This window comes from Falco naumanni, chromosome 4, assembly GCF_017639655.2.
Source record: "Falco naumanni isolate bFalNau1 chromosome 4, bFalNau1.pat, whole genome shotgun sequence".
In the NCBI taxonomy this organism is placed as follows: domain Eukaryota; kingdom Metazoa; phylum Chordata; class Aves; order Falconiformes; family Falconidae; genus Falco; species Falco naumanni.
This window is the reverse complement of record NC_054057.1, coordinates 74,376,930-74,388,522: the sequence shown is the minus strand read 5'-3', so window position 1 is coordinate 74,388,522 and position 11,593 is coordinate 74,376,930. Positions and strand designations below refer to the sequence as shown.

At 61.2% G+C, this 11,593-nt stretch overlaps 1 protein-coding gene across 1 annotated transcript; it reads right to left on the bottom strand.

Moving 5' to 3' along the window:
- Positions 1-8,456, bottom strand: UBALD1 (UBA like domain containing 1). Its single transcript, XM_040592499.1, has 3 exons — positions 8,215-8,456; positions 2,220-2,279; positions 1-1,127 (listed from the first exon to the last, which is right to left on the bottom strand). The coding sequence occupies exons 1-3, from the start codon at positions 8,320-8,322 to the stop codon at positions 807-809; spliced, it is 489 nt and encodes a 162-aa protein (XP_040448433.1). The 5' UTR covers positions 8,323-8,456; the 3' UTR covers positions 1-806.
- Between the last annotated feature and the right edge of the window lie 3,137 nt (positions 8,457-11,593).

Sequence of the window (11,593 nt, the reverse complement as noted above, 5' to 3'; positions counted from 1 at the left end):
TTCAAAGCAGAAGAGCGTGTATTGCAAGCGGCTGCGGCGTGTCCGGAGACTTCCAGCCGCCCGGAGAAAAGAACAGAGGGGTTAAAAACGATCCCAGTCTCTAGGGTTACACTGTGTCATGCAAACAGCCCCGGGGCAAACCCCATCCCAGGAGGGGAAGGGGAGGGTGTGCTGGCCCAGCCCCACTCACCCCCTGCTCCCCATCCCCGGGGCTGGGTGAGGGGCCAGGTACCTCCCCGGGAGCCAGCGTCCCCCAGCCCTGCTCACCAGCGAGCACAGCACATGCGGGGTGGAACCTGTGGCCAAGCAGGAACAGCCTTTGCTCTCTTCCACCCCTTATAAAAAACAAGCCGCGTGGGGTGTCTGCCCCCTACGTGGTTGAGTGGGGGCAAGGGATGGGGGGAAGCACTCAGGCACAACCCACTCTGCCTGGTGGGGTGGCCCAGGGGACCGTGAAAAAGGGACCTCCTCCGTAAATGTCACTCGCATGCAAACTCCGGTGTCCCAAGAGAGGAGGGTGTGCTCCCTCCCCAAAAGCCCAGCAGCGCCGGGGTCCCAGGCAGAGGCCAGCACTGGTCCCGCGTCCCACGCAGCCTCCCGCTGTCTCTGGGGAGCTCTGTTCAGCTCAAAGACAAGTAAAAACTACTTCAAACCAAACCCATGCAAGGCAGCTATCTGCTCATGTGTCTTGGTGGCTGCCAGACGCCCTGGCAGCAGAGTTCCTCTCCTCTTCTGGGAGGGGGAGGGGGGGAAATATATATATTTATACGCAGGGGTCCCCGCCGCATTCGCTCTTCGCCGCGGCCTCATCTCTCTGCCTCCATGGTCACGTTGGCCTTCTGTTCTGCCGTGGCTTGCTGGGAGACGGCAGCTGGCCAGCCTGCAGGCTGCGCTGGGGGGGCCGGAGTCCACATGCTCTGCTGCTGGCCAGGGGGCGAAGCTGCGGGCCAGGCAGGGTTGAAGGCCCCATGCTGGGGCAGCGGCGGGGCTGGAGGTGGCGGGGAAGTCGCCATGGAGGTCACAGGGCTACTGCTGTTGAAGCTCTCGGAGGCCTTGAGGCGGGAGAACATGGTGAGGGCGTCGGGGAAGTTGGGCGGCGTGGCTGGCGTGTTGGCGGGAGTGCACATCTGCAGGGAGGAGACATGGCGTCAGGCATTCGGTCTCCACCTTCTGCCTCCCACCAGGGCCCAGTACAAGACCCCTCTGTCCCCACTGCTGCAGCACAGGGAGCCCCTGGACCCACGCTCTGCTGTTGATGCTGCCCTCAAGCAGCAGTTACTTAAGGCTCTGAAGGCTAATGCTGTGGCAAGAACTCCTGTCAGAGGACCCAGATGGAACCCTGCTGCACCTGCTCTTGCACCTAGCCAAGCTGGGGACCCCTCTACTCCATCACCCGCTGGTGCCACCCTGGTCTGCAGCTTTCCAGCTCAGCGGGGGCAAGGCTCAGACTTAGCTCCCACCCCAGGGGAGACCGGGCGTGCTCAGGCCCTGCCGGGCACTTGTTCTGCACGCTTATTGCATGCTCCAAATCCCCAACTGGCCCAGAGAGTCAAATGAGGCCACAGCAGCCACCAAATCCCCAAGACACATCTGCCCAAGCAGATTATAGGCTGCGAGGACACAGGAGTTAAGGGACCGAGTCTGGGGACAGCTGTGAGAGAGGAAAGGCAGGCAGCAGCCACATGCGTGCATGCTCTCTTGTGTTTACACACACCCAGACCCTGCGCACGCTGTACTAGAGGCATGCTCCAGCGAGGCTCCAGAGGTTTGCATGCTCAGTCACTCCAGCAAGCACGGAAGGACTCGTGTGTGCAGTTGGGCTGAGGGGTGGGAATCATGCACATAACTGCACGTGTCTTCACACAGCCTATGACAGACTGGTGCTCCAGGTTCCCCTTGCCACTCTGGGGCTGGTCTGGACCACTGGCCATGCCCAAAGCACAGACCACTCCTCTCTAAGGAGCAGCACCAACCCTTCTGCAGGGTTCTGAGGGCACTGCTGGACCCACTGCTCCACTGCCTAGGACAGGCTCTGCCACCCCTGGTTGCTCTCCAGGAAAATCTTCCTTGGCAGGCAGCTCTGGCAGCGAGTGGCCAGACTTCCCTGCCTACACCCCTGGAGCTGTGAAGCAGTGAGCTGGGCATCAGCAACCGCCCAAAGCGCCCGCCAGCTGGTGCTGTGCCCTGGGTGAGCACGGGAGAGGTGGGAAAGCACTTACCATCTGATGGTGGTGGCTGTAGGGGATGTTCGTTTCTTGGAAAAAAGCACTGAGAGCAGTCTGGGGGGAAAAAGAAAAAATAATTAAATAAAAGGAAGATGATGTTACCACTAGCACACACAAACCGGGCACCCACCTCATCCCTGCACATGATAGCAGGGCTTTGCAAGACCCTGAAAATGATCCATAACAGGCCCTGGGGGGCTGACCCATGCCTGCAGCCACCTTGGCTGCACAAGAGCACGCTGCACCCAGCTGCTCCCACGTCCCCAGGCAGGGACCTACACCTGCCACCTGCTTGCACTGGGGCAGGCAGCAATCACACCTATTTGGGATCACCGTGCTCACTGCTGAGAAGTGGCCACTGCTGGAGCAGACCCCGGCAGGCATTTCACAACTCACAGTGATGCTTTGCAATCGCTGCGGGCAGGGAGAGGAGAGAAACCAGCTCCGAACCCAGCAGGGGAAGCCCAGCAGGAACTGATTAGATGTGTGTCCTTAACAGGACAAGATCAGAGTCACCATATTCACACCAGGGGATCCCCAGGGTTAGGGCTGCAACAAGTTGCCCACCCCATACACCAGAGCATTTCCAATTCAGTCACAGGGAGGGTATGGTTATGACCGACATAACTTTGATTAGCTCTTAGTTAGGACTAGTAATAATCTGGTAAATATGTCACATAGGCACATGAGAGAACGGGGGATCACAAGGAGCGAACGCTGGGAGCACAGGCCAGCCAGGGGGGCAGACATCCAGCCCAGGTCTGGGAGGAGCAGAGGCAGTAGGAGCTTTAGGGACGCACAGGACTGGGCTGATGCAGAACCAGTGAAGTTAGGGCTAGAAAACAATGTTTTGATTCAGCTGCAGATCAGACTTGATAGAAATGTTAAGAGAACTGGTTTGGAATCAGTTCTGATTGGAGGAAAAGCCCCATCAATGCCTATTCAACCCTCTCCCCAGGGGCAGCCTGGCTTGCAGGTCTACAGGCTGGGGTGTGAGGCAGAGGGCTGCTGCACCGCCTGAGACTTTGCTCTCTTCCTCCAAGCCAGTGATTAGGGTTACTCAAGCTGCTAAAAAAAAAAAAATGGTCAGAAAAACCTGGAAAAAGCAGAGGCAGGTTGTACCAAACCCTGCACAACTGCAGCAGCCACAGCCCTACCACCCCACACACTCCTCATCCCCGTGCCCACAGCCACACGCTCCTATATCACACCCAGGGACAGGATGAATGACGGCAAGTCGGCTCAGCTTGCTAATCTGATGGAAAACTATTCTGTCCCAAACAGCCAGGCTAGCAGGCCCTGGGAAAGGCGAAGGGGCTGTGCTGACACCACTGGGGAGCTGGAGCGCCAGTGCCAGCCACTCGCAGCGGGGTTCGGCAGCGAACTATCGGCCAGACCAGGTGGCAGCCAGGAGCGGTATCTGCAAACAATCCAGACCTGGGTGGGGGAAGCAATTGCTGCTGTAGAGTCTGGCAGCTCCCAAACCTCAGAGGATGCAATAGCTGGGCTGGCGAGGCTCTTCCCTGCAATGGCTGCATTTCTTTGTCTGTGTTTAATAACACAGCGCCCGAACCCTGCACTCAGCAGAGCTGTGATCCGAGAGCCCTCAGCACCCGCAGGCAGGACCTGCTGGATCTCTGTAATGGCCATACAGCAGGAATAGGGTCTGAGGCCCCAGAGACCAGCTCTGAAGAGGCTAGCACATGTCTACCATCAAGGAAATGTCCAACGGAGACACAGACACTTCTGAGGCAGTGACACCCCACCACTGCACTACCCTTCGTCCTGGGTGAGGTCCGATGTCAACACCCACAGGCCCTATCACTCAGACAGATGGGATTGTTGATAAGAAAGGGGGTTAACAGCAAACAAGGGGGGGGGGGGGCGGGGAAACAAAAAAAAAGGAAGCACAGGCCAGAGGTGTGGGCGCAGCCAGATACCATAAACTGATTAAATCTCCTCTGTGCTTGCATTTTCCAAGTGGCCTTGTATCTGGGACTGTGCCATCAGCAGACAGGGGCAGAGGTCTCTGCTGTCCCCCTGAGCTGCCCATGGATCCCTACCTGCATTGGGATAAAAGCTGCCACCTGGGTGCAGACACATTCCACGATTGCAGGCCCCTCTGCCTAAACCACTGCATCCCTCACCCCCATCTGCCCCTTCCCAAAGGTGGCAGAAGCAACACCTCTGCTCACAACGCCCACCGCCCATGGGGAACAGCTGCCACCTCTCAAGGGACCCAGCACCTGCAGCAACCCCAATACAGGCAAGTGAGAGGCCCATGCACCCATCCCCTCGGTGGCACCGGATGCCGGGGACACACATGTCACCGAAGCTGCTGCCGCCTGGTCTCCAGCCAGTGTCACAAGTGCCAAGGGTAACTGGTGCAGCAGTAAAGCCAATTAAGGCTCCTCTGCTCGAGGAGCCCAAGCCGCAGCTCAGCCCCGACACTGGACCAAAAGCCCCATCACCTGTCACTCTGGGTGTGAGTGGGAGCAGGGCAGCCCTGCACTCACTGCCCGGCCAAGCTCAGCAGGCAACCAGGCCACTGCATGTCCCCCTGGGGTGCAGAAATGGAAGCTTTGCAGGAGGTGGAGCACACAGAACTCCTGCCAGGGTGCCAAGAGGCACCTGCGGTGACCCAGCCAGCCAGAGGATGGCTGCAGCAGCCAGGTAGGGAGATGAATACAAGGAGACCTGGGTGCTGAGCAGCTCAGCAGGGAGCAGCAGGACACCCAGCCCTCAGCAGCTGCTCAGATGGGACCCTGAGTGCCGTCTGACCTGCTGCCCATTGCTGCCCAAGCTGCACTTGAGACTGCTCCATCTGAGCTGCAGCTGCTGCAAGGGCAGGGGATCCTGCAGCAGGGAGCCCCGGGTGCTAGATCAGCCCTGGGGCACCCTGCCATTGAGCCACAAAGGAAAGGGAAAGGGGCTCGATAAAACATAAATACATCGGAAGAGGAAGTGGAAATCCAACCATGGACACAGCGAGCAGAGCCAGACACCTGCTCCTCCTCTTGTTCCCCCCACACAACCTCACTACACAGAGCACAGACACCACACTTAGCACCAGGAAAAAGGAAGGAATGGGTGTTTTTTTTAAAGCTGGTTTCTTCTTATCCTTCCTAAGCAGCCCCAGGGGCAATCAGCACATAACAAAGCCGAGTAAGACTCTACCATGGGAAGGAGCTGGATCCAGCACTCAGTCTGGCACTGCAAACCCTGAAAGATCTCCCTGGTAGCCTGCTGGGTTCCAGCCACGGTGCAGGTACCTGCTGCCTTCTCTGGCTTCTCCCAAAAAGCCAGCACCTGTGGCCCTGGGGGTCGAGTGCCAGCCTTCACTCACAGACACTCCAAGTTTCTTGCTTCAGCCTGTAAAGCTCCCCCTCCGATCAGCCATGGCACCGCTCCAGCTGCTGGAGGGCTGGGCTGGCACGGCCGTTCCCGCTGGCACCCACCGCAGCTGTCCCTGGAAGCACAGCAGAGCTGCAAGAGCTGCAAACTACACTGGGCACGCCACGAGAAAGCCTGCCCTGGGTCCCTAGAAAGCCTGCCCTGGGTCCCTCCAAAACAGGAGGGGAGTCACAGTGATAAGAGAGGCAATCCACACACTACCCACAAACTGCCCCGTTCCCCAGGGATGGAGGGCATGCAAAATAAACAGCTTCCTTGTCAAGCCTCTGAGTATGGTACAGGCTCTGGTGAGCTCGTACTGCAATGAAAGCAGCTGTATCCCCAGTGGTTTCCTGACCTCCCACCCTGCTTGCTGCCCTGGATCACGTTCCTTCCCCCAGACAAACTCCGGGTCTGCCAGGGCTGGCAGGACACCATGCACAGCAAACCCTCTCTGCAGCCCCCGCAGCATCCTCCCCCACTAGCCACAATGGCCCCAGAGCAGTCCCAAAGCAGCAGGAGCCCACAAAAGCAGTCCCAAACCATCAGCATTCCACCAGCCTGAAGCTGCCTGCATTACACAGCGGCCTCCTGCTCCTGACCTGGCCCCCCAGGCTCCCGCTCCCTGGCTGACCGTCACAAGCAGCAAGTGGGGCACTTGCCCACATAGAAGAGGTCCTGGGCAGGGCAGATGGATGGATGCCAGGAGTATCCTGGCCAGGACAGAGGCACAGAGCTGGGAGAACCCAACTCCTGCTGTCTTGTCACCAGGCCACATGGCTCACCTCAGCTTTACTATGCAGAGACCCTCTCCCCACGGTGGTCTTACAGGCAGGAGCAATGTGCTCAGGGTGCAAGCGGGCCGCTCTGCCTCACAGCGTGCCCCTGGAGCAGCACTCAGATTCTGAGGAGACTGCTGATTTACGCTGCCTTCACTTGTACGGAGCTTGCCTGAACTCCACCAATTTATACCCACTGCAGATGCGGGCCAGTCAGCAAGCAGGTACCGCGCTAGAATAACAAAAGCCTCAGAACATCAGAGGTGAGAGCAGGCGGGAGTTGGGAGGTGACACCTCCCCAGCTCAGCTCCCCGAAGAAGGCATGCCCAGCGGCCATTTTGCAAAGGGAATTATCTGACCGTTGCACCAAAAGTGAGTGGGAACATGGTAACTGCTCATCACAGGGCGTTTGTTTACAGCCGAGCTTCCTCTGAGTCATGTGAGTGCCAAGCCGGCAGGAGACGGCTGTTTGTACTTGTGCAACTCGCCAAACGGTGGCAAAGTTCTGCAAAAAGCCTTTTGAAAGAAAAGTTAAACTTTTGTCATCTGCTCCCAGCTCTTCTGCGACACGTGCAGAGGCAGTGGAAGTGGATCCCGCCTGTCCCAGAGGGCCAGTGTCAAACTGTATTAGTAAACAAACCCCCAAGCACGTTACACATGCAACACATTCACCGCCAACGGTGAGCCCGTCAGCACACCGGGGTACCAAACGGGCACAGTGGAGGGGAACTGCAGCTCGGCTCGCCGCACGCCCCCGCACACCCACCCACCCGCTTGCTCCCTGGCCACCAGCACCTCGGCTCTGGATGCTGCTCGGCCTCTGATTTAGCATCTGGAAATCCTGCGACGGCACGCAGATGGCATGGCGATGCGCTGCCTCCGTGCCCCATCCATCCGACAGCCATCACGTTCCCGAAAGAGCCCCGGTGCCCACCTAGGAGGGCACCCACAGCGTACCCAGTGGGGGGTGCCCCGGCGAGGGGGCTTAACGCAAACCCACCCTCCAGCTCTCTGGACTGCCTCAGCCCTCCTCCTGCAGCACAAAACAGACACTTCAATTACAAGGTGCCATTAGCGTCAAATCCATCAGCTCCAGCCTGGGGAGCTGCTGGGACTGCAGAAGGGGGAGGGGGGAAACAAAAAAAAGAAGAAAAAATGCTATTTCGAAAAAGCTTTGCTGGCTACAGCCGCTGCTTTGCCCCCCCGCACTTCAGCTGCGGAGGTCCCTGGAGGACTTGAGCACCCAGAAGTGCCGCGGGATCCCCCCACCCGCCACGCCGGCCCCACGCGTGACACCGCCCCCCGCCCATGCCGCGGCGGGTCCCGCCTGCCGGCGAGAGGGGCAGGGGCCGGGACCGGGGCCGGCCCCCCCCGCAGCTCCCGCGCCCCCCGCCGCCTCGCACCCTGCGCGGCCGGGCCGTGCGCACGGTGGGGTCGGGCAGCCCACGGCCACGCGGGAGGGCCGGCCCGGGGGGCGACGAGGAGGAACGGCCCAGGCCCGGGGGGGCAGGGGCAGGGCTCGGTGCACCTCGGCCCACCCGTAGGGCAGAGCGGCGCTCCGCACCCACCCGCGCCCCGGGGCCTCCCCGCCCCCCGCCGCGGGGCCCCACGGCAGCACCCCCGGCCCCGCCGCCCGCGGCCCCCCCCACGCCCGGCAGAGCGCGGCCCACGCCGACAGGCAGGGGGGGGGCGGGGGGAACCCCCCGGGACCAGGCCGGGCCTACCCCAGGCTCACGGCGCGGCGCGAACCCCGCCGGCTGGTCCCTCCCCGAACGCTCGGCGGGCAACCGGGGCCGGTACCGGGGCCGCGGCCTCACCTCGAACTGCCAGTGGGCCGCCTGCAGCAGCTGCTTGGCCTGGTCGGCGGCACAGCCGGCCGCCAGCACGAACTGGTTGATCATCACTTGGTGCTTGAGCTCGTCCATGGCCCCCGCCGCCGGCCGCCGCCGCGCCCAGCCCGCCGCGCCGCCCCCCGCCCTCACGGCGCCGCCACCATGGCGGAGCCGGCGCGGCTCACGCCAATGTTTACTGGGCACTGACTCACGGCGCCCGGCGAGCCCCGCCGACGGCCGCCAGGGGCGGGGCGGGGCGGGGCGCGGCGCGGGGCGCTCCTGGGAGTTGTAGTTCCTGGGCGCGCCGCCCCAGCGCCGCCCCAGGGCCGCCCGGACCACAACTCCCAGCGCCCCCCGCTTTGTTTGCGGAGCGGCCGCCGGGCTTCGGCGCTCTTTGAGTGACGCGCCACGCCGGCCAACCGCCGCACGCGGCTTGGTAGTACCTGACCGTATATGGTCAACAACACCGCTGCCCCCAATGAGAGGGCGGCGGGGGCGGGCCGCGGCCGGGGCGGGGAGGGTCATGTGGGCGGTGGCGCGGGGGGGGCGCGGGCGGTGTTTACAGTCGGCCGCGTGCGGTTTCCTGTTGACGTGCGGGGAGCGGCCGTGGCGGGGCGGGGGGGAACGGTCGCGGCGGGGCCGCCGCTGCCCTTTGGCCCCCTGCACTGGCTGCAGGCCCTACGGTGCCACCCCCGCGCCCCGCCGGGGGGCATTTCGGGGGCCCCTCGGCTCGCAGCTGCCTCAAGCCCGGGCTGCCGCTGCCTCACAGCCCCCGCGGCCTGAGGCGAGGGGGGGGGGCGCGGCCCTTAGGCCCCGGGCCCATCCTAGCGCCCTCCAGCAGCACTAATAAAAGATGGGGGGCTCACCCCGTCCCCTTTGCAGGCCTGCTGTCCATTCTCCCTTAGCCCGAGTGCGGCCCTGCGCCCTGCTGGCGTGGCTGCCAAGGCGTAAGAGGCAAGCTGGCAGTGGAGGAAGGTTCTGGAAGGTGCTGGGGGGCTCCCAGTGCCATGAAAGGATCCTTTGGGAGCAGGGCATTGCCAGAGGAGATGGGAGCCTGTGGCCAGGCAGGCACAGGGCCGTGCCACAGCACCTGGAGCGGGCACGGGGCTGTGGCTAAGTGCCAGGAAACGATAAACAGGCATGGACACGCGGCTGAGTGGCTGGGGGGGGGGGGTAGGAAAGCTGGGAAAAGCGGGCTGAGGCGAAGCGAACCACTGGGCTCCACAAGGCCCACAAAGGCCACCAGCCTCCACCTTTCCTGAACGATTCTGGGCTCTTTTTGTGTGGGGGCTTAGCCCTGCCGCGAGTGGTGTGTTCGCTAACACCTCTGACCCTGGCTGGTGTTTGTGTATGGCTGCAGATATTTCTGAGCCGTGAGGATTAATGGCTGAAGGCTGAAGCTCAGGCAGGTCACGCGTTTGACCTGAGGGATTTGCAACCTCCGCTTTTGGGATGCAAGTTGCCCCGGTGTTGTCCAGAACTGACCACCTGGTAACCATCTTCAACGTCTCCTTTGGTAACCATGCAAAGTAGTCCAGGCCTTGGAGGATACCAGGGCCAGGGGGCTTTCTTCCTTTATATGTCACTGCCTGAATCAAAGTGAGAGCACAGCTGTACAGTGGCAGCAGTGGGACGCATGAAGAGGTGACCAGTCTTTTTTACAAGGGTGAGACAACGCCACGAGGAAAGCTGCAAGAGGAGGACTGTAGCGAGCAAGGTGTAAATACAGCTGGAAAAACAAACCCTCTGAAGGATTATTTTAATCAGAGAGAACCAGACTTTTTTAGAAACGTTGCAGTTTGATGTTGAAGGGAGAAGGGCTGGCCCTGGCCCATCAGAGCTTTTGGGGAGGGTTGCAAGCCCTTTGGAGCAGGGCAGTGTTTAGGGAGGCAAAGTTCATGGGCTTGCCACTCCTTCTGCTGAGGAATAACTGCATGTAGTCTCCAGGGCTCCTGAACCTTGTTGTTCTGTGAGTACCCGACAAACAAAGCAAGTGACAGCACCAGGGAGGGGACAACTGAGACAAAGCAACTTGCTTCACTGGGTAATAAACCCCTGAGCAGCTGGACTTTGGATGAGCTGCTTGGTTGAGTGGAAGGTTTGCAGGCAGACATAATTCTTTGTTTACACGAGTGTGCTGGTAGCTGCCTCCCTGGCAGAGGTGTCGAAGGAGACCCCTAAAGGGCAGGTTATGGCAGCTGGAGAAATGTGTATGGCAGTGGCAGGGTGGGTGTCCCTCCAGCCCGTCTGCCTTATCACCAGGCTGGTGGAGCTCTGTGGGGTCGTGTTTCCCAGGGTTATGTTCTGGTAACTGAAGTCCGCTCCTTTTTGATCTGCGTTTTACAGGATTCAGTGGATGCCTGGTCTGGGACATAGTGACAGGGCCTTGGTGACAGTGAGTGTGCAAATGGACCAGTAGGGAGCCCTGAGAGCTGGCAGAGGAGGTGGGCTCACATCCAAAAGATCCCTCCTCTATCCTGCTGCTCTTCTCCAGGTTGTGCCAGAGAACGGCTTCATGCTCACCTTTCCTGGATGGATTTTGCGGGATTCACCAGGAAAGAAGGCTGCGCTGGAAGGTAGCACGGGAGCTGAGGCCTCCTCACCACCCCTGGGGCTCTGCAGGGTCCCAGGGGCAGGAGCCCTGGCTCAGTCTCACCCTGGCCCTTCCCACCTTGGCTGCTCTTGCTCCACATAACAATGGCATCCGGGGTCTCAGGCTCCCTTGTACTTCATGGCAGTGTTTTCATCCTTCTGGGGGATGTCAGGGAGGGCTTCTTGCCTTTGTGGCCGCCTTCTCCTTCTATCTCAGCACAGTGCAGGCAGGGCCCAGGGCTGGCAGCACCACGCACCAGGGAAGTAAGTCGCAGGGAGCTTGGAGGTGAAGGGGCAAAACCCACGCCTGGTGGCACCCCCTGGGTTTGTGAGGCTATCGCTGCTTCTTGCAGCTACCATGCCGCAGGCTGGGGGGCTGCTGCTCCTCCGGCCCACGGGACCCGTTGTGGTGCTGCTGGGTCCCCACACATGGGCTGGCAGGGCAGCCCGGCTCCCTGCCCTGCTGCCGGCAGCAGCTCCAGCCCCGAGTCACCCAGTGTCCTTCCTCCGTGCTGCTGGCAGCGGCTCCTGCCAGGGCCGGAGAAGGCGAGTGGTGCAATATCCTGCCTTTGTGTGTGCCAGTGCCCACATCCCCTGGGCCAGGCGGGGGGAAAGGAGCTGCCGGCCACTGAAGGTGCTGCCCTGCAGCTCCGCTCGCTCTGGGCCCTGGCGTTTGGAGCGGAAGGGCTGAACCCATCCCTGGCATGCCGCTGCTATTGTCGTTGTCTGTCACATAGGTCTCACCGAGCAGGGCCCTGAGGGAGAGATTCTT

Bases quoted from the DNA above. Each gene is read 5' to 3' on its own strand.
- UBALD1 (XM_040592499.1), bottom strand. From the start codon at position 8,322: ATGGACGAGCTCAAGCACCAAGTGATGATCAACCAGTTCGTGCTGGCG. The intron at 2,280-8,214 runs GTGAGGCCGCGG...TTTTCCCCCCAG, and splicing joins CGGCCCACTGGCAGTTCGAG to ACTGCTCTCAGTGCTTTTTT. The intron at 1,128-2,219 runs GTAAGTGCTTTC...TCCTCCCTGCAG, and splicing joins ACAGCCACCACCATCAGATG to ATGTGCACTCCCGCCAACAC.